Source organism: Chanos chanos, chromosome 1 (assembly GCF_902362185.1).
Source record: "Chanos chanos chromosome 1, fChaCha1.1, whole genome shotgun sequence".
In the NCBI taxonomy this organism is placed as follows: domain Eukaryota; kingdom Metazoa; phylum Chordata; class Actinopteri; order Gonorynchiformes; family Chanidae; genus Chanos; species Chanos chanos.
This window is the reverse complement of record NC_044495.1, coordinates 32,778,043-32,805,686: the sequence shown is the minus strand read 5'-3', so window position 1 is coordinate 32,805,686 and position 27,644 is coordinate 32,778,043. Positions and strand designations below refer to the sequence as shown.

Genomic DNA, 27,644 nt, shown 5'->3' with positions numbered 1-27,644 from the left:
TAGCTGTGAATCACTTTCCTCAGCTTTCTCTCTCCTCTATAACTTAACATCTCAATTCCTCAAACCCATCCATCACTCTCTAAATCATGGTGAGATGCAAAAAAAAAAAAAGGAAGAGTGGAGCCTATGTGCTCAAGGAAACAGCACAGATATCAGAAATTAGAGAAGATGCTACTGAGACAGAGAGAGAGGGAGAGAAAAATACTTGACCACGCTGTGGTGCCAACAGCAGAGCAACATGTTCAAGCCTATGTGTGTGTTTGTGTGTGTGTTTCAGTTACCTTTGAAAGTGCCAACTCTTTTTTTAAGTCTTGGGGCAGAGCTCAATCAAGGTGTCTGACCTCCTGCCTTTGGATGGTATTTAGACAACGGATGCAGATTCACCAAAATAAGAGTAAAAACAAGTAACTTTAAATGGATTGATTCAGGTCGAGGTTAGCCCCCCATTAGTGCCTTTTTTCACGTCTTAGGGGTAAATCTTTAGGGGCAGAAAAACAGATGAGGTAATGACTTCAACAGCTTGTTTTACACTCTGGGAGCTTCTCTCCCGTGTTCATACACAGAGAGACACTGCTTTAAAAATGAGAACTTGAAATCTTCTTCTATGTTCAAACTATCACTGAGTTTTCACGTGCAGATTAGTGGACAATGTGGAAGTGTTGTGCAAGGAAACTGCTGGCTGCTATTGCTGTTACTGACGATTGGCCAGTCACAATGTGATGTCACAGTACGTGCCAAGGAGCTGAGTGATTCACCAGTTGGGAAGTAGATGACTGTTTAAACCAGGGGTGGGCAATTCCAGTCCTGGAGGGCCGGTGTCCCGCCGGCTTTTGTTTTCACCTCTTAGCTACCTGTTGATTTTCACTTTGAAAACAGGTGTGCATGCTCTTCAGCCAATCAGAGACTACATTTAGTTGGTTGACAAGAAAAACAGCAGGACCATGGCCCTCCAGGACCGGATTTGCCCACCCCTGGTTTAAACCCTCCAATCAAAGGGCTGAGCAGGAATGCTAAAATGATGAATCATCAAAAAGTATGAACGCCAGTTTCACAGCCTGGATACTTCACCTTGGTTATCAGCAAAGGAATGCGCTCTCCCTCTCTCTCCCTCTCTCAATAAAACCTTTTCAATAAAACCTCTCTCTTTTGCTCTCTCACACCCCTCCCCCCCTCCCCAGCAAACTAGCTTTCCTTCTCCAATGAAAATGCTATCCTTAAACTACAGCCTAGATTAATCCAAAACAAGAAATCAAAATTGTGTACAGAAATAAAACAATTAGAAAAAGAGTTCTGGAAAAAACAAACATATTAATATTAAAAACAGCTCACAGTGCATTCACAGAAAAAAACAAAACAAAACCGGCCAAACCTTGCAATCTACACATAAGGCAGCACATGCTAACCTATAAGCCAAACTGACATTCTCCTTCCACACAATGCTGAGCTCCTTCAGAGGGACACTGCTTACGCTTCACAACTGTGTGAGGGCTCCGCTACAAACTTCACTCAACTTAAACACAAAAAATGGACAGAAACCATTACAAAAAAACCCCCTCATGGAATGGAAAAAAAGGTAATGAAATCTCTTCATGGGGTTTTTATTTTCTTTAACTCAGATGTACACCAACAGTGTAAAGCACTGAGTTCACAAAGGTGTTAAGCTGGCAACAGACTGAAATTTCATTTTTTTTTTGTTACACCTTCAAAAAAGAAATAAACAAATTTAAAAAGAAAACAACAAACAAAAACAAAACAAACCACCTCCATATGGCCATTTGATTTATTCTCTGATTTCCCCTTTGATGCAGATAAATGCATGAACCTGTCTACCTATAGGCTGGCACAATGCCAGGTGTGTATAATCTCTCTGAGCTGTAGTGTTCCCATAATTCCTAGTTGATGAATACTGTTTGGATGGTTGAGACAGGCAGAGGAGTCTGTGAGCGACAGAGAGCGGAGGAGTTTAGGAAGTGGGAGGGTTGGGGGGAGGGTTCAGACAGTTAGCGTCAGCTGCACAGTTAGGGAATGATAAACTTGACTTCTTTCCTTTTAGTATAGCAAAGTAATAAGTTTCTATTCTATTCATCAACATAATCTTCAACATCATCATCATCATCATCATCATCGTCGTCGTCGTCGTCGTCATGATTATAACCATCGTCGTCGTCAGTCCAGTTCGAGTTGGTGATTGCTTTTCCGTTGCTCATGCAGCAGACGGCTGATTCTTGCGCTCCTTCTGTTGTCACTTCAGGTGAGGATGGAGCAGAAGACCAGGGGCCAGGAGAGAGGTAGGGAGGAGGAGAGGGAGGATGAAAGGAGAGAGGGAACAGGCCCCGGAAAGGAAAGGAGAGATGGGGTTACGGGAGATGGGAGAGTAGAGGGAAGTCCATCAGTCTTTTCTTGGTTTCCTGTTTCTGGGAGACCTTCTCAGAACGTCCTCTTCCTGTTTCTGTGAAGATGCAACGAGAAGAGAAAGAACAGTGAGATACTAAAGTCACATACACACACACACACACACACACACACACACACACACACACACCTTTCAAAGACACTGTGTGTTAGTTTGCTCCAAGACACATTCCATAAAAAAATCCCCATTAATCATGTTTACCAAAGGCTGTAGGACTGAGATCACCATATTCTCCTTATAATTATCCAACTCATGTTCACATTAGAATACATAAAGTAAACCATACTATCACAGACTAGCAAGCAGAAGGCTTATTGACAATAACAACCACAACAACAGTTTTCTAAATTTAATTCTCATTGTGTGAACATCTGTTCCTTTGTCAACAGTATGCATTTTACCTAGATTGTATTCTTTTTTTTTCTGTACCTCAAAGTGAACTTTTAAAAATCACTTAATCAGCTGCCAGTGAACACAAGTCTGCACCGTAGATACAATGCTTAGAACTGGAGTGCCTGTACACGTACTGCAATGAGAGAAAGCTAGACTCCCCTCGCCCACTTTCGTCTAGAGTATTGTCATTCTGCTCTTCTTACCTCATCCGTTTTATCATCATCATCATCATCATCATCATCTTCCTCCTTTGTCTCTGCCTCTTCCTCTTCCTTAGCCGCTGGTTCTTCAGGGCTTTCCTCAGCATCACTGTTCTTCTCCTCTGATGAAAAGTCAAACAAACAAACAAACCCAGTTATACTTGGCAACAGTATTTTAGCCGAGCTAAGTAGAGAGGAGCCTTTGGATTGGGTTCAATAGGAGTGGGCAGATGCTTGAAAGAACAATAACGGTGTTGGAGCAGAGTCTTTAAAGCTTTGTGCTGACTGGACAAACCTTTTTTCTCCAGCTGTGAATCAACCAATCAGCTAGTCTGTCCATTTCTGGTTTCAGATTTTTTAGACATTTCAATAATGTATGTTAATGATACGTATAACGGTTTTCTTCTTTTTCTCTGAACGGTGCACATTGCATTTTTAAAGACGTGCGACAGGGAAATATTTGGCTATGTGTCAAGCAAAATAATAACGTCGTTGGGAGACCTGAGAGCCATTACAGTGACACTATGAGAGGGAAAGGTGAAGAGTAAGAGGAGAGCAGGACGAAAGAGTTGCGTGAGGGAGGAGAAGTTAGATGAGCTGCACAGGCCAACTGAAGAGAGCAGCATGAGGTACGTCATGTCAAACAGTCTGAACCAGTTCACAGAGCCTTCACAGTCACTACAGACTAATGTTCCAATAGAAAATGCTGAACTCCGAGTTTTATGTTGAGGCTGTGTTTAAATTTGTTCAATTTCATCTCGTAACGTTTAAAAGGCAGAACAGGTTGTGTGTTTCATTGCCTTGTGATATGCCTAATGACAGGAGGTCTTTCAAAAGGAGTATATTTTGCTGAATGTTTCAGAGAGAAAGGTCTGACTATTGTCCAGCGCATTCAGGTTGGCTTTGGTTGTTGTTTTTGATCATTTTAGGTTGGGCAAATGCAATCTGTTTTTAAAAACCATGAGCGGGTGCAAGCCAAAAAAGGCATGCCTGTTCTTAATCGAAGAAAAGATGTCAATACCCTACAATAAAGCTCAACTATGACACAGCAAAAGCCATGTCAAGTCTTCACAACCAGGCAATGTTCATCACTCTGTCAAAAAGCAACACACTCTACTAGAAATCAAATGATCATTTTTGTTAATTGTGAATTAGGTAAATTGGAGGTCTTCAGCTGTCAAATACTGAATTATGCGCAAACTTTCATTTAGTTTCTGTTACATTCTGAAGAGATCATTTCAGCTTAATTCATCACCACATGGGGGATATTGCGATAGGGACAAGATACAAGCTGGTTTGTGAATGAAGTTGGAAAATCAACATTAGTTTTATAATTTGTCAGTGAATTACGCAGCTATTTGAAGTAGCTCAGCATTTAAAATGTGTCTGACATTGGACAATTCTCAGAAAAATGATCACAAATGATGACTGAGCTGTAATGCACTTTTTTTTTGAAGAAACAGTTAGGTTTCAGTGTGGTCCAAAGAGTGTGTGTTGTGGATGAGCGGGATAACCTGTGTGAACTATTGCAAACTCAAATGACAGTTAAACCGTTTTACAGGTTGCTGTGAGCTACACTGTACAAACCCTTCATTACTATTACCACCATTCAAGAATGGTCCATTGTAATAACAGCATATTCATTAAATGAGTGCGAGATATTTAATTGTGGCTTACCTGTCTGCTCCTCCCCCTTCGCCTCCTCCCCCTCCTCTTCCTCCTCATCTGCCTTCTCCTCCTCTTCCTCCTTCACATCAGGCTGTGGTTCATCTGTTTTCTTGTAGGATGCAGCCGTATCTGGCTTCTTCTGTAAATGTGAGGAAAGAGCAGAGTTATACTCACATATGACGACCGCCATTCATTCAGGCTTGCACTGTGAAGTCATGTGACCTCTAACGTAAGAAAACACTTCCCACATGAAAATAAGCCATAATGAAGTTGTGACACATTTGCACACATGTATACAAACACACTCTCTCTCTCTCCTCCTCACCTTGCCCGTGCAGCAGAAGACGATGAAGAGGACGAGAGGAAGAGCCACAGTCAGGACGTAGATCACCCAGAGCCAGGGCCGCTCCTCTGCCGCCGTAATCATGTTGGACACCAGGCCAGGCTGGAAAAAAACCACACACACACACACACACACACACACAGTCAGTCTAGCATCACACACATCCACTAAACCATACAAGGGTCATATAGGATACCAGGTCAGGCTAGAGAGACCACACACACATACAGAGTCAGTAGAACCCACCCGCCTTGCCAGCACACACACACCCCTACAAGTATCTTTTAGGATACCAGGCTAGCCTAGAGACCACACACATACAGTCAGTAGGACCTCTCTAACTCTCACACACACACACACACACACTCACACAAACCACTTAACCATACAGTAAACATGGGACATACTGCAGTACTCAGTCATTCTGTGTCTACAAAATTGCAGCCAGACAGAAACACGGGTTCATCAGATCAACCCCCGTGCAATCCACCTACTCCCACGGAAAAATTCTTTTAACAAAGCTATCCTTCTCCTAGCCAGCAGGTGGTGGTCACATATTCAACTCCAAAACTCATGGAACATTTTTCTCACTTACTCAATCTCTCTCTCTCTCTCTCTCTCTCTCTCTCAGACACACGCATACACACACACACGCACACGCACGCACGCACGCACGCAGAGAGAAAACAGCAGTGTGTGTGTAAGCAGAGCATTGTTATGTTAGCTGTTGTAGTGGGAGGGAGAGACTTTGAGAGTGAGGCTGGTCCTTAAGCCAAACACGTCAGGAATGCGTGGAATTCACCTTTGGAGAGAAAAAGCGTCAGTGCAGCAGGAATTCTCATGAAAGGTGGCCAAATACAGGCTAATCTCTGCAGACACTTAGTAACTATCCAAACTTAGAAACCAGCGCTCTCCCGCCCCCTCAAAAACACCACTCAGGCAACACAGAGCTCCTACCCAAAAACTCTAAAATTAGCCCTGTGCTTCATTCTCATACCAGTTCACACTCGAAAAGTTACACTTCTGCTCCTGCACTTTTTCCCTCCTCCAAATCTACATTTCTGTTCATGTTCTCTCATTTGCCTGGCTTAGCATCTTTCTCATTTCAGTAATCTACATTTTACTACAAAGGAGTAATAAAACCAAAACAATCTGGAGACTCTTTACTTTTGTTGCAAATTCTTTAGATTTTTAACAATAAAAGACTCCGAGTCGAACAGTGAGAAAACTTTGGCTCAAGGCAATGAACACAATTCATTATGCAACATCACAAGGACAACAGCAAAATCAAAACAAACCTGTTCTAGTTAAAGAAGAAACTGTTTATCTAAACGATTTAAACTACGATGACTGATGTTGAAAAGTTTATGTAGCTGACAGACGCTCGTCAGAAAACTCTCGTCCGTGGGAGTGAAAAGCACATGCAGTCAGAACCAATGAGTCTACAGCACAAAGACAAGGTCACTTAATGACTCGGCAGAAAATAAGGCCATGCTGCTGTTTTGCTAGAAAACTATGGAATATTTTTCAGGAATACCAAGAAGATTTACACCCCATAATCAGACTGCTTACTCCACCTCCAGATTATAAAAGCATATGAGTAGATACTGACTTCGTCATATTTTCCCATCAGTTCAGGAACGCAGAGGTTACTCTGGCGAAAGGGGGCGGGGAGCATTGAGGAGCTGCGGTTTGTGTGAGAGTGTTTGGGAAGGAGAACAGCATTAAGGGGTGGTGTTTAAAGCGTGTGTGTGTGTGTTTGTGTGTGTGTGTGTGTGTGTGTGTGTCTGGGGACAGGGGGACTGTCCACGCCCTGCTGAGGAACGTGTCTGGTTAGGCTGGATGTGTGGCAGTGTGGGAAAAGCCTGGAGGCTCTGAGTGGAAACAGGCTCTCAGGAGTCACACAGTGACTGAGACCAGAGACTCTGCTAAACTAATCAACTCCTACAGTCCCACTGAAAACCACACTGCAACCCGTTACCATACACAGCACTGCAATGAATCTTCCACAAGTCAGGGAGAGTGAGAGAGAGCAAGGAGAAAAAAAAAAAAAAAGACATGATGAAGGAGAAAAAGATTGAAACCACCAACAGTGTGGTAAAAGGCAGTGCAACTGAGTGAAAGGTGTATATATAGACAGATAAAAACAACATATGTGAGAGGAGAAGAAAGGAAAGAAACAATGAGAGGATTAAAAAAAAAAAAAAAAAAAGCGCCTCACCTCTGCAGCTCCCTCAGCCGCTTTCTTCAAACCCCAGCCGTCGTTGGCCCACTTCTCCGCTGTGTTACGGTCGGAGGTGATGAAGAAGTTGTCGAAGAAGATGTCAGACGACATGGACCAGAGCTCCAGGCCAATGGCGCTGAAGGGAGTCATGCGGAATGGGTGCAGGTCCTCAAAGTAGTCTGGGTTTGGAATCTTCCTGGGCTTCCACACACCCTAGAAAATCCACCACAAATCGAATGTTCTCTTAGCCTCACTAACAACCTGCTCATTTCATTTGTACCAGCATCTCATCGTGTATGCCTTCTATCATATGCAGTTAACAGCTTATTAACTCCCATAATGGAAAAATTATTATTTAGTTAGATCAAGCTAAAATAAAATTGGTCCTCCACAGGAACGTAACACATGGACTGTTCATCCTCCTCTATTGATGAGTGGTAAGACTGGGTTTGACTGGCTGGTCAGGGTACTGGAAATGTGTTTTGATTTTGCTCTTTTGGGGTCTGCGGTTACCTGATAATTAGGATTGTCAATCATGGGGGGCTTCCACTTGCCCTTGTAGTTAGGGTTGTCAATCATTGGCCTCTCCCACTTTCCACAGCCGGGGGCGGATTCGCAGGCGGGGTTAGGGATCTGTGGCGCCTCCCACTCACCATCCATATCCTCATCCCTGAAAGAGAGAGAGAGGGGGAGAGAGAGAGAGAGAGAGAGAGAGAGAGAGAGAGGGTGAGCAATTTCAAAGACTCATTTCCATCTTACTAATCTTCTTTCTTCCTGCCCTGGGGATGGGATATAATTGAATTTGGACAGAAATCTGGAGCATCAAAGAGTACAGCTTCCCTCGAGTTCACAGGGCTGTGTCACAAATCGAGCTTAAAAACACCCTGAGCTTCAAGTTATCTGGCTTTGCTAAACCACCGGGTTCAACCTATGTCGCAACTGGCGAATGACGAGTTAAATCAACTCATTTTCGTTCAACTCAGCTACAATATTTGCCCCCATCAGTAGAAGGGTGTAACACAGAGCGCAAAAAAGGAAAAAACTGGAGCAGTCTACATTGGTGAAAAAGAGCAATAGAGTATTATGGAGGGTTTTGGTGAAGAAGAGCAACAGAGTATTATGGAGGGCTCTAGTGAAGTGAAAACTGTTGTAAAAGTAAAAAAAAAAACAACAACAACAAAAAAAAAAACAGTACGGTTACTGCTGCCAAGACAATGAGTAGGTGTGGGGAGAAAAGGCACACCGTGTAAATGTGCAAATTCCAATGTCAATACTCACTTACTAAATAAGGATTCAAAGCTTTAAGCGTGTGATAAAAAATTCCCTCAGGATGCCCCAGACTAAGGGGCACTCCTAAATGCAAACAGGAGAAGAAATGAGAGGAGGAAGACAGAGGAGTCCTACATCCTCTGACTCCACCCTGGTGAGTAGGTGACTCTGAGTCATAGTTGTCCTGGGGAATTCCCTTCACAGTGGGACTCCCCTGGCCTCCTCCTCTGACCCCGCCAGCCCTGTGTAAGGCTTAAAGAAGCCCACACAAGCCAGTGGTAACAGTGATAAGTTCAATTTAATTTATCGCTTTCAGCTTGGGTTCTCTTTCTTTCATTATTTGTTATTTTAACAAAGTACATTCTGATCCTTCTTTTTTCATTACTTTTATGTAATATTTATTTCATAATATTATTTCAGTTATGTAATATTGTCCAAGAGTGTTAAATAATCACATGTACATTCTTACATGAGTGTCAAGTTTGAAATGCCAGAGTTTATGTGTTCTCAGAGGCCCTGGATTCAATTTAAAGTGCTCTGAGGCAGGTCAGGTTTGGAGTGCAAGTTGATGTAATAACCTTCTCAGTTTAAAAAAAAGAAAAAAGAAAAAAAAAAGGAAGACCCTTCCCCTTTGGGACGTGAGAGAATCTAAACTCTCCTATAACAATGCTAACTTATGAAACCTCGATTATAGTAAAACATGGAGGCTGGAGGACAAACATAAATGAACCCTGAACCCATTCAACTTAGACAGGACTGTTCACATAATTCCACACATATCAGTCTCTCAAGCCGTAGTTAAGAATATCTGTATCTTAAACGTATCTATATAGACATACTGTGGTTTCTTTAGCAAGATCCTATGTCCTAGTACAGTAATCAGTCTGCAATAATAATTCTGACCAACATACAACATCATATCTAGCCAACAGTAGTTTTAATAAGAAGAATGATGAGAGAATATGTTGTTTGCACCACCCACATATGTGACGCACATTACTGTTGTTTGCACTTCCACACCCACTTTATGTATATTGATGTCTCAAATTGTCTGTATATTGCTTGTATATTGTGTATTCTGGTCTGTAAATAACATGTCATTGTCTGTATATGCCTTTAGTACTAGAGAGACACCATCGACCGGAACCAAATTCCTTGTGTGTGTGTTAACATAAATAAATCGGATTCTGATTCTGATTTAGAAGTGTCTGGGAACACAGTTATAAAATCTGGATCAGTTCACATGTTCTCTAAGTGTCACACAACACCTCTGTGCAAGTGTGGTTCTGCTCTACATTTGTCTCCTTGCCCAGGGATGAAGACTGGCTCTCTCCTTAAATCCTGTTGTTTGCATTCCTCACCAGTTCCAAAAGGGGCTGTCTTAGATCATCTTACACTCCTGACATACTCATTTCTAATAGAACTGTCCCAGTAAATATAGCTTCAACTCTGAGTACAAACGTGCAGGTATGATTTTTGGTAGTTACCAGTCCTCCGGTTTGAGGGCGTCTGGATCGCCGATGTATTCAGGTTCATCGTCCAGCCAGCCGTCTGGCTTCACGGCATCTTCATCTGGAATCTTCGCCGGAGCGTCCTCATCCCTGACACGCAGAGAGAGTGTTTAGCAAAGAACAGCCATGTGTGTAAACATATGCCTACACTCTAAAACTTCATCTCATAGAGCATTCTCCTTCTACGGCCCGGACAATCCAGCCAAATATTTATTTTCACTGTATCATTTGAATTCTGCTGTACAGAGCACAACATAGGATTTTTTCAATAAATACCAAAGCACTTGCTCTGTCAATTTCTCACCTCAGAAAATATTTTTATGAGAAGGTTTACACTGCCAGATATTTTTATTCTACTACTGACAATTAACACCTTTTATTTTTTTCAAGCAGTGCACATTCAGCTACTTAATGTGGCAGCCTGTGTTTGAAAACCTAAAAATTTTCCACTGATGGAAACAAATGGGCTACAGGTGTAAAATGATCTAATGAAATCAAATCAAATCTCCTGCCACACAACAGATCTCTCCCAGTATGACATCTGAGCCCTTCACCTAATGACACAATGTTCCTCAGTGTCGCTGCTGTAAAACACACACACACACACACACACACACGCACGCACGCACGCATATGACAGCATATACACACACCAGTCCTCAGGTTTCACTGCATCTGGGTCCTGGATTTTGGGTCTCTCGTCCCAATCCTCAGGTTTATGATCATCTGGATCTTCAATCTCCGCTGGTGGGTTGACTGGTGGGGTCATGTCGTTCAGCAGGTTACCACTGTTCACCACAGTATTGTCGATAAGGATCTCAAAGCTGTTATCAGGATTCAGCACTGTGGAGAGCACAGACAGCAGACATGTGATTTCACACACTGAATAGTAGAGCTTGGCTCCTTAACCCACTCATTAGACACACTGTATTCAATAGCTGATTTCTGATCAGTAGACTCTGTTCACATCCAGTGCCTAATCATTTACTCAACTGATCCATAGTGTGGCTTTAAAACCAGATGTCCTTACTACTGCAGTGCCCGTCTAGCAAGGCGGGACCACATTTATTATTATTACTGACCAAAGTTCAGGAATTAAAGGCAATCATACTGTAAACTGTTAAGTACTGTTAAGTGTTACTGTTAAGTGTGTCGGTGTGAATGGGGTGCAAGAGATACAGAGGGAGGGAGAGAGGCTTGGCACATCATCATTTAATTATTGTATATAATTATAATTATAATTATTATAGTAATAATAATAATAATAGTAATAAAAATAATAATGATAATATTATTATTTTTTATTATTATTATTATTACTACTACTACTACTATATTGCAGTATTCCTCTTGGCTTTACCCTCATTTTACCTTCAGTACAACTTTAAGCCTGGTAAGGACATCAGATTGTGGTGTGGTGAAACTGCGAAATGCACCACACACATTAAGCCTGAGTGTATGAATCAGCGAGTAGTGGCGCTCTCCTACCTAGAGAGTAGAGGTGGGTCTTTTTGTCAGTGTAGTACGTCCGCAGGTCTGAGTCAGGTTTCTTGGCGTGTTTCTCCTCATATTCGCCAGTCTTAGGGTTCTTATGTCTGAAGATAAAATGGAGTTTGTAGTCCTCTCCACACTTGTCTGGACCAAACATGATGGTGTATGGAGTCTTATCCACAAACTGATCCTAGAAGAGAAAGACAAAGAGGGTGTGTTCAAAGAGGCCATTTTATGATACAAACAGGCGAAGGCATCTTTAAATAGTATGAAGTGAGCGGAATATTTCTCACTTCCTTTCACAACAGTGTAACACAAAGTGTATGTAGAAAGATTTATAGATGTCATTTAGAAGAACAAACATCACTTCAGAAGAACTCTCATCACTAAAATGAAAGGGTAAATGTCAAGAGAGGAGCAGAGTGATGTGTTGACAAAAATTGCAGTGGACAGACTAGTCCAAAGACGACCTAAATTTGAAATCTGGTAAACTTGTCTGACCAGTCATATCATAATCATAGAAGCGGTTCAGTGTTTATCAGCTACAGTAAATGACAAGTTCTCTGGCCTACAAACCCATAATGCTCAGTCAGTTTTAAGAAGTTACCCCCACTGGCCTACTCCATATTCAACCTTCTGTCCCACATTTATTATTGTGGGTTGCGCTAATGCGTAAAAAGGGGACATTTTTAAAATATTCAAAAGACAGAATGTTCCATTCTTTTTACCCTGGTAAAAAAGTCCACCCACCAGAAAGAGTTTTGGGGCGGGGGGGTTGTTCTATGTTCTGCCTACACCGTAACAGTTATATAACTGTTCTATAGCATACTGCTCCCACATATGAGGGGTGGAAGTCACAAAAATTAATTGATAAAAATGGAGGCGATGAAAATGCATGTGAATTGAAAAATACAGCAGTAAAAATAGGTGTGAAATGAAAAATAGAGTGATAAATTATCAAGTGATTTCATTAATTTAAAGCTGACTTGATTAAAACAGTTGTGATATGCTGAAAACAGAGCCATGTTTCATCATTTTCATTCGTCATTCACTATACAAAACTGCCATTTATCATTTAAGGAAAGTAGCCTCAAGGGTGGAAGTAACAAAAATTAATTGATAAAAATGGAGGTGATAATGAAAATGTATGTGAATTGAAAAAGAGAGTGATAAATTGTCAACTGATTTGATAACCTTGATTGACATTTTATTTCAAACAGTGCTGCTCTGATAATCAACTCGACTGACATTTATCATTTACAGCAAGCAATTTTTGCTACTTCTGCCCAAAATGTCAACCAAAGACCATGTCCACTGATGAACTGATCGAGTTTTTGGCTCTCAATTTGCAGGCCTGCCTGCTCGTGAGCTGCTCGCACGAGACCTGATATATCGATACGTGAAATCTGCGAGGAGGGAAGAACTTGCCGCCTTAATTTCAGCCTCCGAGCAGAGGCACCACGTCCTCAGCTCCCTGCAAGATTGAGCCAAAAGCTCAACCAGCTCGTCAGTGGGGACACAGTGAATGATGAATGAAAATGATGAAACACGGCTCTGTTTTCTTCATATCTCGACTGTTTAAATTAAAGCCGATTTGATTAAATCACTTAATAATTTATCACGCTATTTTTTATTTCACATCCATTTTTACCGCTCTGTTTTTCAATTCACATGCATTTTCATCACCTCCATTTTTATCAATCCATTTTTGTTATTTCCACCCCTCATACCCACGGCTTGTAACAAAACAGCCATTCATTAAGACGGCTGCGAGAAGACCAAGTCTGGTCCGACTCTGCTCTGTATAAAGAGCTTAGATGTGGTCATGCATTAATAATCTATCTATATGATTCAGAGGTGGAATAATTCAGTTTGGTTTCCTGGAAAATACAGGGGAGTTTTCAGATGGTTTCACAGGTCTATGGCCTGACTCACATTATGAGATTAGATCAGTTCTTAATTCATGTACAGAGTTTTTACTGCATGTACAGAGGAACTTAACATAAAGTTAAACTGTCCTGGAGTGAGCTCTGAGTACACAAGTAGTTTCCTGAAATATTCACATAAACACACTCACACTGCCTCAGTGTGTTTCTCACTCTCGCTCACTCACACACACGCACACACAGCAGGGAACTTACCAGGTCAAGGTCGGGGGTCTGGGAGAGCAGCTTGACGTAAGCACCCCCACAGTCGATGCCACTCTGGAAGTTCACCTCGTACCTGAATGGAGGACAAGAGTGTCTGTTCACTTATGGTCTATGACCAAATAAGCCTCAAACCACACACACAGACACACAGGCCTGAATGCATATCTGAGTGTCTGCTGGAGGATTAAAGTCAAATTTGACTAAGGAAAAAAGAGAAAGAGAGAGAGAGAGAGACAGAGAGAGAGAGAGAGAGAGAGAGAGACAGAGAGAGAGGGGGGTAGTGCAATGTCTGGTGAGTATGTGTCCTCTCTGAGTGTAGTCACTGCAGTAATGAGAAACACGTCAGAAATTAAAAAGTTTTAAGAAGGGGTGTATTTTTGTCTGTGTGTGTACTCACTGGACGATGAGGGGTTTAGTGTCAAAGGTGAAAGGCCGCAGCAGCAGGGCAGAAATGGCGTGGTGTTTGGCTCTGGATTTCAACACAAGTCCTTTATCGCCAGGGAGTTTGTTATCCTTTAATTCCTCCACCTCCCATTTACCTGTATCAGCCAATCACAATGAGGCACAAACACAAGCCAATCAGATTTAACTCGCTGCACTTCTCCTTTCTTACACTATCCATCAATGTGAACAAATCATGTCACATACACCATCATTTATCAGTCATAGAGATAAACAACAAAACTGTAAACGTTTAGCCAAAACAGCTGATCCTGTTACACTCTGGAGCTTACCGTCATATTTGGCGATGTCTTCATCAATGTCATCTTTCTTTGCTTTTGATAAAACCCAGCTGAAAAAAAGGAAGTGAAATTTTAAACGGTCAAGAACTCTCATTTCTCTAAAATTAAGTTCATAGACCAGACCAGGGGGGTTACTCCAGAAAGCGTGTTTAGTGAAAACTCAGAGTTAGTTAACCCAGAGTAAGTAGTAAATCTCCTAATAAAGGAGCCCTACGGCTTCATTCTCCTAGCAAAACAAAGCCACAGGGCTCTTCTATTAGGAAGTTTACTAGTTGTTCTGAGTTAACTAACTCTCGAGTTTTCACTAAACCAGTTTTCTGGAATACGCCCCAGATGATGAAAGTGCCTTACTCATCCAGGGTGCCTTTATCAAATGATTCAGCAAAATAGTGCTCTCCCATTGGCTCAGGGGCCTTATAGGTCACCTGGAGAGGGGAGAGAGAGAGAGAGAGAGAAATGATTAGCCTAGTTGAATGGGGGTCTTTTGATTACACTCTGACTGACTGAACCCACTGTGAGTCTGAAAATACCACTTTGTTCAAAGAGGATCATTTTGCCACACAAACACCGGGTAGATGACAAGGAATATTAGAGCTGAAAGTTCAATGTTTCTGCATTTCGAGTTAAAATGTCAAGAAATTTTGTTCTATATCCACTCATTTGCTATTCAAATCCTTTTGAATGCATCAACAAGAATCTGTCCTCATTCCAAAGTGCAGGTCAGTCTGGTTGGCTGGTGAAGGTTTAATGAGCTGGTTAATAGGTCACTAGGTTAACAGCTCCACAGCTCCACTGCCTCAACACAAATTACACAGCCGCCAGGGGACGAAAGCCCGGAGGCTTCCGCTGCCCGTCATCACACAGATCTCAGTTAGTGCTGTTTATTCAAACTGTAATCTAAACCCCTGAGAGAGAGAGAGCGTGTAACACGACACAGAAAGCTCTGAGTGTGAAGAGAAAATGTGACTGAACCCTAAAGAGTTTGACTTATTCTGATCTAAGAGGATTTGTCTGCTCTTAGAGAGCACGGTGGGTGCAAGCATTTCTGCTCCAATTAAAATTTTCTAAACACGTACTAAGCAGGTTATTTATTTCACATTCTTTTTTTCTACTCAATACCTTTATAGTATTATTTCTCATTTTCTTTGTGACTGAAGAGTGAAAAGCCTATTCTTGTTGCATGTGTGTACAATTTGGCACACGTTTCTGATTACAAAGCCACAACAGTGATTATTAATCCACAAGACAACACACTTTTGATCATTTGCTATAATCCAGTGTTATTACATCTCATTCTTCTTATCTACTGATCTTACAGCTCTTCAGTTCCTCAACTAGATACGCTGGTATTAAGCAATGTGCTGTCTGGTTGAGAGTTGAGAAACACTGGCCTAGGTGAGCAGAGTGTAGCTGAAGCTTATAGTTAGGTTGATGAGAGTCTTACAGCAGGTGCAGGAGGTGGTGTGGGGGCTTTCTCCTGTTCCTCTTCTGCCTCTGTATCCAGGTCCAAGTCCTCTCCCATGTCCCCAACTTCATCCTCCACATCGAGCTCGGAGTCGTCTGTCTCCTCCTGAGCTCGCACCTCCCCCATGAGTGTCACACACCAGCTCAGAGCCAGTAACAACACACACAATCGCACCTTCAGCTCCATAGCCTGCTCAGAGAGAAAGAGAGAGAGAGTTAGAGAGATTTACAAATGAGGGGATAGACAGAAGGTAAACTAAGGACTTCCTTTGATGAGGAAACTACTCAAGAATAAGCTATTCCATTTGTAGTGCTATTGTGCCGACGGTTTTCTCCCAAGAGGAGAAGAGTTTAGCTGTGTAGTCTTAAGTCTGCCTCTGGGCACACTTAAGAGCCCTGATTATGACCCCCTGGTAATATTAAACACCCTCATCGCGGTTACTTTTGTGGCCATGTTGCTAACCTACAGCCTTGCCTGCATCTATCACCATAGCAACGGTACGGGGCTGAGAGTTCTGCAACCTCAGCCCCTTTCCCCTAATGAGATTTAAGCCAATGAGATTACACCTCCAAGTGGCTGGGCTACACACACACACTCACACACACACTGTTGAGTGGGTTTAGAATCTTCTATGCAGACCATTACTATCATTGTTCACTCACAGTGTGTTTCTCCTCTTCATAAAACACTAGTGACAGGGAGTATATGATTATAGCTGAGAGCCTCATACTTTCTTCGGCTTCCATGAGACGAATTAAATTTCAATGCCTTATCTCAGGATGAGAGTAAAAACGAAGGGCGTAGTCGGTTGAATTAGTCCTGACTGGAAACCAGACCCGACATCCGCCTCATGAAACGCTGACCTTAGCACGCAGCAACCGAAAATGCAAAGCTAATGCTACGAAAGCTAACGCCCATTGTGAGACGACTGTCTAACAAAACAGTCGTTATAAGTATCTTATCCACTTCGCCTCAAACGCTTTCACACTCACGCCGTACCCCACAGACGGTTCCCCTCGTAAGACTAAGACCCTCGGGATTAGCTAAGACAAGCCAGCAGTACTAATGGCATCTGTTGGCAACGTATCGCCATGGCAACTTACTCAAACAAAATACATGCTGCTCGTGCACACAACTGAAAGTGTTATTGAGTGCCTGTAAAAGTGAAAGGTAAAGTGATAGTCAAGCTAGATATCCCCATTCTTTTCCTTTGAAGATCACAATATATGTTTGAGAAAAACAAAAAACTCATATGCACAATTTTTTTTTCATGAGCAACACTCAATAAAAACCTGAATCATCAGGTCAAAGCCATCTTGAAGAGAAAGCATACGTCTTAAAGCCTATTGAGTCTACAGACACTTCTATATAGTGTCTGTGTCTGATGTGTTCAAGGACAGTCTAAACCCTGAACCAGTCCTTTAGACAGCAACACAAAGAACAGAGCATGCAGGAGGGGAAACAGCAATCGCCTCTAGAGTCACTACAACACACACTCAGACTTTAGCCTTGAGATTAGGTCACTGGAGGTCCATACAGGTGGGATACTGTGGGTGTGTATGTTCGTGTGTGTGATGAGATATAATGTAAGAGCAAGGGGGAGGGATGCATTGTTCAATGCCCAACTAATGAGACCCTAAATAACTCAGTGAAGTCACTCATCCAAATGACAATGACGAACTCCTCACATTTAGACTCCAAAGACAAAACCATTCCAAACAATAAAAGCCAACAATGACTCTAATCTTAATAGCCCTACTGTGCTTTAATGTTCGTTATGTAAATAACAGAGATAGTGACAAATCCCATTGCAGCCTCTATGTTGCAGATGTTAATAATATGCCAACATGTTTAAGTAAAATTGTGTGCTAACCAAACGTAAAAAAAAAAAAAAAAAAGGCTTTGTCACAGTATCCAAAAGGCATTAAAGACACTGAAGACTGTAACACGCTGTTGAAACTTATGAATACAATTATGTAAATGAATTGTAGTATGGGCTAGAAGCTTTGCTAATGTTCACAGGCTAACAGAAAAGGAGTGAAGTATGGTACCAGGCGAAGGAGACCTTCCTGCTCTGCTGAGGCAGATGTCTCTTGTTGGACAGACTGACAGCTTCATCTCCAACAGCTGGTGCCTCCACTCATTGATATGGCTCTATTTCCAAACACTGATTTGTGTGTTTCCACAGCGACGCAAAACCAGCCAATAGAAAAGTCATCCCCGAGCCCCAGGCATCTGATGCACCATGCCAGGATGTAACCATTGTGGAGTTAGGGGAGATTTGGATGAGTCTAACCGGCAGACTGGTTTAAGCCGGAGGAGACCGGGTGTGCCTTGAGATGGACTGGCAACCTGTCCAGGGTGTTCCCCTGCCTTTCGCCGAGTGAATGCTGGGATAGGCTCCAGCACCCCCCGCAACCCTAATTAGGATAAACGGCTTAGATAATGAGTGAGTGAGACCGGGTGTGGTACAGGGGGGTTAAAGGAACACGTGCTGAAGGGAGGTGGGGGTGGGCAGCTTTGGGGACCAGATGAGCTGGATCTGCGTGTGACAGGGTTGGGGGCTATGAGGGCTCAATGATAACTGTCGGTGATAGAGGGAAATGCTTAGCCCATCAACTGAGAGAGAGCAAGACAGGAGAGAAAACTGGTTTGGCTGATTAAAGACCGACATCTTCCATCAGTCCTATCACAGCACACAGTAATCTACTGTCACAGAAAATGTCAGATCTACAATTTGCTTTCAATCCTTACTGAACTGTATCTACTGACAATCAATAACCCTGAAAAGTATAAGCACAGAGAATACTTTGTCTCTTATTCTTCCAATATACTGTAATGCCGTAGTTTTTCTCACATAGCTGTACAGGTTGAAATGAGTGTATAAAAGCACACTCTACATGACAGAACCCTGTGTGGTTAGGCTAACTATAAACCATGTGGTGCCTACAGGGTGGCTGAGATTAAACTCAGCTCAAAGAGGCATGTGGGTTGTTACTGACAGATGTCAGTACATGGCCTTACACACATAGATAAGCCTGGACACTCCACTGCCCTGTCTCAGATTGGTAAGGGTCTTATCTGGACCCCTTAAAGTGGGAGTGTAGCTTTGTGCTGTGTTCTGTGATGACCACAGAACACAAATGCTGCTCCACACTGGATGAAATCTCAGGAAACCAAAGAAATGCGAATGTGAAGGCTCTCTGAACTACATGACTAGCCAAAGAATGCGTGATATACTGTTATGCTATGCGATTTTTGTACGAGTTCAGAGTCTAAAATGAACACTCACGAAGCACAACGAGCTGCAAAAATAGGTAAAGGGCTACAGTCTCCTTCAGGAAATCGCTATTTTAAAAGTATATTGGGATATGCGTGTCAAATTCCCAGTGTAGCAAAAGTAATGCGTAACCTGACAACGCGAATTATTACCCAAGTTATTGTTTACCGCCATACGAACAACAGAAAGCAAAAGTATGCATGTTTTGTCTGCGGAGTGGTAAAGGCAACTGAATAAGCACCTCGGTTTTGTCAGATGAACTCGGGGAGCTTCGTTCGCGTTGTATTGAAATACTACCACTTTATATTCATGGTACGACAATTCTAACGCCATGCGAGTTACACTATTGTAGGAACGTCTGACCTCTAACTAGCTGCTACTGGGTACCTTCCGTTCTCCACAGCGGAAGTAGCAAGACTCGTTGGACAAAATGTGCTTCTCCAGTTTGGCAGGTTATAGAATGCAAGTTACTATTACTTGAGATGTTTCGAGATACATTACGTCTCCCAGGCTCAGCATCTGCGCGAAGAACCGACACGTAGAGATTTGAACTGTCACGTATGGCTGGAACATTAGGTTACGTTCCCAAACTACCGGACAATAAGCAGTCTTTAGTCCATACATGAACATTGCAGCCACATTTCGAACTATGACGACGACACAACCCAAATCACACGACATGAGCGACCTGTTTGTTATTTACTTCCTGTCCGACCTCAGAGACCGAGAGAGACAACGGCTAATTGTTGTCAGTACTTAAAATATTCAGATAAAACAGAGGCATGTCCACTAGAACATCGAGAACACACAGCTTAAGTATTCAGTATTCTGTGCTCAATATTCGTTAAGTATTTGATCCCAACAGTGCAAGTGAACAGCTATCTAACTTCAGTCAGGCAACACGCAATCCTTTCTTCAGCTACTTGAGATTGCCCTCCCCCCTCCAAAATTAGGTAACTGTCCATTTTAACCACGTTTCGCTGTGCATTCGATTCAGTGTAAATCGTCGTAATCCATCAGACGACTCCAAAGACCGGAGTTACACACATATGACCATATTTGCTTTTGCGATCTCGCTGTGGCCTATCAGTTTGACATGACACCTGTATCGAATAGCTTAGCCAATTAAGCTAGCGAACCAACTAGCCTCATGACTGGCCACTATACTGCAGAGAGACGCAGTCTACCAAGTCGTAACATAGTGATCGAGAACCAAAAATCACGTATCCTGATCATAAATTCATATTCTGTATTCAGTCTGTCTAAAGCTGATTACTTAAATGGGCGTTTTAAATGTATGTTTGATACAATTCTATGATTTGATCGTTGGCTACTCACCCCTGCTTTCAGATGTAGCAAACCGCCTGGACCTACAGCGGATCACGTGTGACTATGGAGGATGAATCCAGAAACTGTAGTCCCACCTTGCTGTGTCAATGATTGGTTACTGTAATAAAAATGTTTACGCCTCTGGAGAACTGTCAAATTCTGATTGCTCTATTTATATGTCTATCAAAGGGGGTGATCTCCACCTCCAACCTGAACCTCGTGGACAGCGATGATTGGTCCTTAAGTAGGAGGAAATACACGCTCATTGGACCTTACACAGCTGGCACAAGAAAAGGGAAGTGGGGGGAAGATTAATTTTCTATCAGAAAAGATGAGGGTTACTTTTGTAAATCCGTTAAAGGCTGGTTGGATGTTAACTTCGCTGTCTAATAAATTTGTCTTGTTATGTTTATCTTATTAAGATATATTCGGAAAACATATATAGTTATTACTCTTTATTATAACTCATTGTTACTGTTTAATCATCTAAGGACCGTGTTACTCAAGTATCGTAATACTCTTAATCACTGGTCTTTCCTTCTCAACCCTTTCAATACCAATGACTCCCCACTTCAAACTCACTAGTTCAGTTACACTACATACGCTGAAATGACGTGTGTTAAGATTTCATTCCTTATAAATAACTGAGCCACTCACCTATAGTAACCTTTACTTGTTCTTCAGCGTGATTCAAATGAAGTGCGCAACAAGAGTATTTTAGTTGTGACTGACCAAAGGTGTTTTTCTTTACCATCGATGAACTATAATTTGATTTTCAATTCAGTGCAAACGCTCAATCCACTAATCGAATGCCAACGATCAGGACCATTGTGGGTCAATGTAACTGTAGATCTTGGAGACATTCATGAAGAATTATGGGAATTAACAGGGATGAAGAGTCTTTTGGGATGAGGTGTTCCTAAATTGTTTAAGAATGGCTGCAGAGGTCACAACACTTTGCAAGGACTGAAATTAACTTGAGTAAAGATATGTCTGCCCCTGACCCCTCATACCCCCAAAAATGTACCTCACATGTTTAAATTTGGCTTTATTACAATTCACAGATTCAACAGAAGATATCATTATATATATATATATATATATATATATATATATATATATATATATATATATATATATATATATATGTGTATATATATATATATATATATATATATATATATATATATATATATATATGTATATATGTATATATATTATCTACATGATACAAAATACATCACAATGGCAATGCATTCCAGTGCATCTTACAATCATAAAAGGGGGAAAAGATGAGGCAAATAAGGAGTTGTTAAATAACTAAATTTAACTGTAACCTTCTATCTGCACATCTTGTGTGCCCATCAGCAATCGTTTTAGCGATGGCAAGGATGAAGGGTTTACCAAAAACCTCTTTTAGAGCCAACAGATATATTAAAAACAGTCTCTTTATGTGTCTTTAAGTACAATGAAAAAACATTATATGGTCATTGCATAAAATTAAGAGATTATTTGGTTTTTATTTTGGATGCTGCTCTCAGTTAAAATGCTTATTATGTGTTTGGTGGATCACCCTGTTTTGAGGTCCAATCATTCCGTTCAACATATTCAAGGCATCTAGAGATTGCTTTTATAAAGTATTGCAAAAAAAAGGGGGGGGGGGCAAAAGGTATAAAAACAGGAAAGAGTGACTATTAACTGAAATAATGTCATATTAAAGGTATTATCATCTACCTTCTCAATTTGGTTGTGTGTCTAAGGTTGTGAAAAAAAAAAAGAAAAAAAGAAAGAGATATTCTGACAATGTTCTATCCAGCCTGTCCTTTCTGGAGAGCAGAGTGACACTTGGTCATGTTGGAAACATGCATGGATTTAATTTCTCTACCCTGTAACTATGCCTGGTAATGTCCTGGCAAAGCAGATAGATGCACCCACGCTGTCACCCATGCCACCCTGCCAAGGGCCCATTATTCTCTGTGCAGTCTGGGCAGGCAAGCAGGAATGTTCAGTTTGACACTCCTGTTTTTATTGTGATACAATCTGGACCTCCAGCCAATCGTCTGTGAGCATCCCCTGGGGTATTTGCAAACCTGTGTTTAATCAGGAAATGCTTGCTTCGCTTGATGTTGTAGTTAGACCTGACAATGGGCCCTATTTAACTACTCAACACCTCCACTCATTTTCACAGTGGAGCCCAAACAGGAACCATTTCATTGTACCTGGAGAAGGGAAGGTTTCCATTTTAAGAATTTAAGAAGTGTTTAATGTGAGGCTAGGAAGGAAAGATTCATATATACCCCACACACACACACACTCACACACACACACACACACACACACACACACACACACACACACACACACACACACACACACACACACACACACATATATATATCATTATTAATAACATAAAGGACCACAAAGAAAGGGATGAAAATCTCTCTTAATAATTCTGTCCTTTCCAGTTCCTTCTAAAGGCTTTTGTTGGGATTTGTTATTTATGCTGTGTGTCACTCATAAACTGCATAGAATTCACAGCAATATCTCTGTACTGTTAATATTACAGTTGGTGTTTCCTAATTCAGTCTTGGATAACTCTGTTTGCTTGATCATATATTTCTAACCCAATCTATAGCTGTATCATCATCCTACTCTTCAGCTTCAAGTCCCATTAAGGCAAACTGTGCACAGAGAGACAAACTAAGATAGTTGTGCAGATGGTTGTTCCATCAAAAATGCAATTATATGTTCTATAACCATGTCCCACTGGCTGTCCTTTAGTTGACGTTTATGCTTCTAAGGGCCATGGAAAATTTGTTATTTCTAGCAGTAAAGGGAAAAAAAATAGCTAGTTCGGAGCACACTCGTGATGACAAAGTTTTATTTCTGTCTACAGCTAGCCTTTCTGACCAACTCTGGAACACTCACAAGATTTCTGTACATATAAACACACATTTAGTACCAGCATTAAATGCATGTTGTATATGTGTCTATGTATTGTAAAAATACACATTTAACAATTTAGAATAGGGACAATCTCTTGATTGGAGAAAATAGTTTGACAGCTAATCAATAATGAAGTCAATTTTTGAAATTGGTTGAGAAACAAAACTGAAAAGGTAAGTCCCTCAATCCTACAGCAGCATTTTTTTAAAACATCACGAGTTTAATCAGTGGACGGCGCCGCCAAGCGTGTCCACTGATAATCGACCAGTGTAATTACCAGAGTAACTGCATTGAGAGCCTATATATACATAGATACAAATTACAAAATACAGCGTCATTACTCCTTCCCCCAGTCACGGTGTCGCTTGTCAGGGCAGAGCAGGTTCCTCCACGCTGGATCTTCCAGAATCCCCAATGACATTCTCCACATTTTTAACCCTGCTGTCTTAGCTCTACGCCACCAGGAGGTACTATTGGACCAAGCTATAGATTCTCAATGTCTGAGCTTATAGGTAAAAGGCGCCAATGACCTCTCTCTGTGCCGAAAGGCTCCACTGATTTGTGGGGTGTTGTTGTTGGTCTGCTCATTCCGCTTTCTTGATGAAGATCTGAAGTGTCAAAAAGATGTCATGTTAGCACTGCCAGTGTAGAAAAAAAAACAGAATCTGCTAAATACACAAAAGGCACAGGGGATTTAAATCAGACTAATGGTAGCTGACAACCAGAAAATTGCACCCAAACTGAAACACATAAAAAAGAGATTTTCTCCATCACCGACTTGAAGTGAATGAAATTCAAAACTTCCACTTAAAAAGTTAAAGCAATTTTCATGACATCTGAGGAGTCTTGAGGTGGGATTAAATGAAATTGGGGGAAAATTAGATATAGCGTAACCAGAAACAGAATGAAAACTGCCCTTCTGTGCAGAACTTTGATTAGTTCTTGTGAATTTTTCTATGAAGCTCAGGGCTTACAGAGACGGAGAGAAAGGCCTGTAGGACGACATGTGACGTGTTCTTACCTCGCTGAGAATGACCCAGACTGGGGAGTCAGTTAGGACTGAGAGTCGCAGAGCCTCCAGTGGTCCGAAGGAGGGATCGACCTCCCCCTCTGCTATCCCATTCTGGAACTTCCCTATGTATCAGAGAGGTGAAAAGGATTAAGGACACAGAGAAATAAATGTGTGTATGTGTGTGTGTGAGTGAGTGAGTGAGTGAGTGAGTGAGTGAGTGAATAGGAAAATTGCAGAAGGAAAAGCTAATATTTAAAGACTGAAATAAAAGAGGGCCTGTTGTCTCGATGTTTTAAAGACTGAAACCAAAATGATCCGGAGGTTCCTTTGCTGTAGCACTATGATATATGATATTCCTGATGAGGGCAGGAGACGTTGCCAGATTTTGCTGGCTAAGTCCTCATATTAATTGATTCTGTCTGAAAGTGGACCAGTGCCAGCTGAAGATCGATCCTGCCCCCTAGACACTTTTATGAATGGGAGAGAGAGTGCTTATTGTAATTTATGATGTCAGAGAGAGAGAGAGAGAGAGAGAGTCTCTTAATTTACAGTCTGAAAGCTTGTCATGTACAGAAACGCATGCCTGGACACACACACGCACGTACGCCATGTCTTTTGTCAAGTGAGATTTCTTCTTCTTTTTTTTTTTTTTACACATTAAAGTTTCATAATTTGTACTCTGAGTACCGACAGTGCATGTCACAATTCATAACCATCAGTACAGATCTTATGATATAGAACTATGCCTCTACGGACATAGATCTCGTGCCTTTGAAGAGTTTATGTTGCCCCATCAAGACGCATGGTTTTTAACAATGTCTCCTCCCAAAGGAACAGTCACTATCATCTGTGCCACAAAAACATCCATTCACACTCAAGCGCTAGGTGACAGACGGACACATCAAATAAGGGAAAGTAAAGAAAAAGTAGTTAAAGAAAGAAAAGAAAAGTGTGAAAGAAATGGGAAGAGAAAGTAAAGCGAACAAGAACAAGAAAGAGAGAGAGAGAGAGAGAAAGAGGGGGAAGCGAGAGATTCAATTTAAAACTGTTTATTTGATTTCTGCTGCTTCACCCTTGGCACCTGAAGCTGTGGGCTAGGCTTTGCTCTATTTTCTCCCCTGTCAGTCCGCTCCTCTCTCAGAGAGCAAATTCTTATTGGAGAGCGTTACTTTGGCAACCTCTTCACTCCACCACGGTACATTATGTCAGTGCTGAAGAATTCATGACACCAAGAGAGTTGTAAAAAAGGGTGGAGAGTAATGAAGAGCTGAGCAAATATAAACAAATAGAGACAATAACACTGTTTTGTGCCTGCAAAATTTTGCTGTTTATCTGCGGTGAACTTTTAAGCAGATTCTGATGTATACCTTTGGTGCGTGTATACACAGATGCACTCAAGATGAGTGCATCTTTATATAAACGTACAGCCGACCCAACCTTTCCTTGATTTAATCATAATCAAACCCCACCTACAGTGTTCCCGTTCTCCTGCATCCCATCACCTCTCAGAGCCTAACCGTGACTACAACCAACCTACAGAAACATCCACGTTCACTCTACACTAGTCAGCCCAGTTACTGGCTTTCAGCAGCAAACTGAATGAGTTTGGCTACGACACTTACTGAGAGGGATTCTGTTACTGTGGCCATTCCTGTCAGTGCCGTTTTGTATTGCTGTTCTTGTTGATGTTTAGAAATGCAATATGTTGGTGCTCATTTAGTATTGTAGTGTTGAGAATGCCATGACAGTAAAGAAGCAAGTCCTTACCTATTCTGATAAAGCCATCTTCAGTGCGCTGGTACTTTGGTGTCCTCTCTCTCCCTTCCTTCAAGGCCTCTTTTTCGGACTGAATATTCTATGTGTGTGTGTGTGTATGAGAGAGAGAGAGAGAGAGAACGAGAGAGAGAAACAGAGAGAGAGAGAGAGAAAGGCATTATAAGGCAGTTTTATTTATGAAACGAGACAAATTTTGTCCCCGTGGATTTAAAATGCAGCAGTCCCCAGCACAACTATTTTACAATGAATCAACGTACCATCCATCATACAGCTGTTCTGTTGCCCTTTAAAAGTTTATCTCTGCCTCTGGTTGGGCCAATAAAACACACAGTAATTCTTCAGCCCATATAAGAGTCGGCAGCACTGTGCTCCACGGGCCGTGCCGTTTCCAGCACTGTTCCATCAAATCTCAGTAAGACTTTCAGCGTTAAATAAAGAATAAAATTAAAAACAAAATTAATCCAACAAAATGAAAAGGGTGTGGATATACCATCTGGCATTCAGGCTGCTCAGAGTTTTGCTGCAACTGTATAATTGACACTCAAAGGCAAAGAAAAGTAAAGAAAACAAGTTTGACCTTTAAGATGGGAAATCTGCACCGTGTCTCTCTTGACCAATCAATTCCTTCTGTCAAACTTAAATCATTTCCAGAAAAAAATCGAAACATGACATTCAACTTCAGCAAAACTGAATCCTCTTTGATGGCTTCACACCCTTATTTGTGTACAGAGCTCTGTTCTACTAAGCCAACAGCAACAATAACCCAGAGGTCAGGCTGCTTTCATTCACCAAAGCTCACTGGTGACAAATATGATCAAAAGCAAGCCAAATATGGCATTACAGTACAAGTTTAATCCCCCAGGAGCTTCAGACAAACAAACACCACCTCAAAGAACATTCCTGGCTAATTTGTTCTTTCTGGAAGAGTTCTACAAAGTTTAAATGTCCCTCCAGGGGATGGAAAGAGAAGGGAGAGAAAAAGAGAGAGAAAAGAGGGTGAGGGGGTAGAGAGAGAAATGAAATTAGGCAAAATACAATCAGCATGAGAGAAAATAAAAATGGGGAAAAATGATTTCAAAGTGAGAGCAGAATACAGAGAGAGGCAGAGAGAGAGAGAGAGAGAGAGAGAGAGACAGATAGAGAGAGAGAGAGACAGAGAGAGAGAGAGAGAGAGAGAGAGAGAGGGAGAGAGAGGGAGAGAGAGAGCGAGAAAGGAGGAAAGAGAGAGGAAGCAAATATGGTCCCCGTTCTCTGAAAATCCCACTATTAATCTTGTGGTGAGCAGCCGTTTCCGGGCCTAATCTTAAATCACAGCGGTTGCTCCCCTGGGATAAAATATCTCCTTAAAGCCAGCAGCTCATCCGCCACACCACAAGCCGCAGGAAGTCTGATCTGATTACTGAAGCACAGGACATCACATTCATTAAA

The 27,644-nt window shown here is 41.6% G+C and overlaps 2 protein-coding genes across 3 annotated transcripts in view; both read right to left on the bottom strand.

Annotated features, from left to right (window-relative positions):
* Positions 1–1,582: 1,582 nt before the first annotated feature.
* canx (calnexin) lies at positions 1,583–20,537 on the bottom strand. 2 transcript variants are annotated; one of them, XM_030767023.1, is made up of 15 exons: positions 20,489–20,537; positions 15,850–16,059; positions 14,757–14,830; positions 14,397–14,455; positions 14,060–14,201; positions 13,654–13,735; positions 11,510–11,702; positions 10,675–10,864; positions 9,998–10,111; positions 7,755–7,911; positions 7,239–7,454; positions 5,000–5,119; positions 4,684–4,813; positions 3,010–3,128; positions 1,583–2,449 (listed from the first exon to the last, which is right to left on the bottom strand). In XM_030767023.1, the coding sequence occupies exons 2-15, from the start codon at positions 16,054–16,056 to the stop codon at positions 2,390–2,392; spliced, it is 1,863 nt and encodes a 620-aa protein (XP_030622883.1). In that variant the 5' UTR covers positions 16,057–16,059; positions 20,489–20,537; the 3' UTR covers positions 1,583–2,389. The 2 variants fall into 2 exon arrangements, with proteins under 2 accessions (XP_030622883.1, XP_030622890.1); XM_030767030.1 differs by having other exon boundaries at positions 4,684–4,810.
* A 2,812-nt stretch (positions 20,538–23,349) lies between these two features.
* The window catches only part of mgat4b (alpha-1,3-mannosyl-glycoprotein 4-beta-N-acetylglucosaminyltransferase B), a 73,712-nt gene continuing 69,417 nt past the window's right edge, over positions 23,350–27,644 (bottom strand). Inside the window, exons 13-15 of the mRNA XM_030767223.1 lie at positions 26,208–26,295; positions 24,450–24,562; positions 23,350–24,036 (exon numbers count right to left, since the gene is read on the bottom strand). Of these exons, the coding sequence (XP_030623083.1) occupies positions 24,013–24,036; positions 24,450–24,562; positions 26,208–26,295 (225 nt within the window). The 3' untranslated portion in view covers positions 23,350–24,012. The remainder of the gene's footprint in view (positions 24,037–24,449; positions 24,563–26,207; positions 26,296–27,644) is intronic.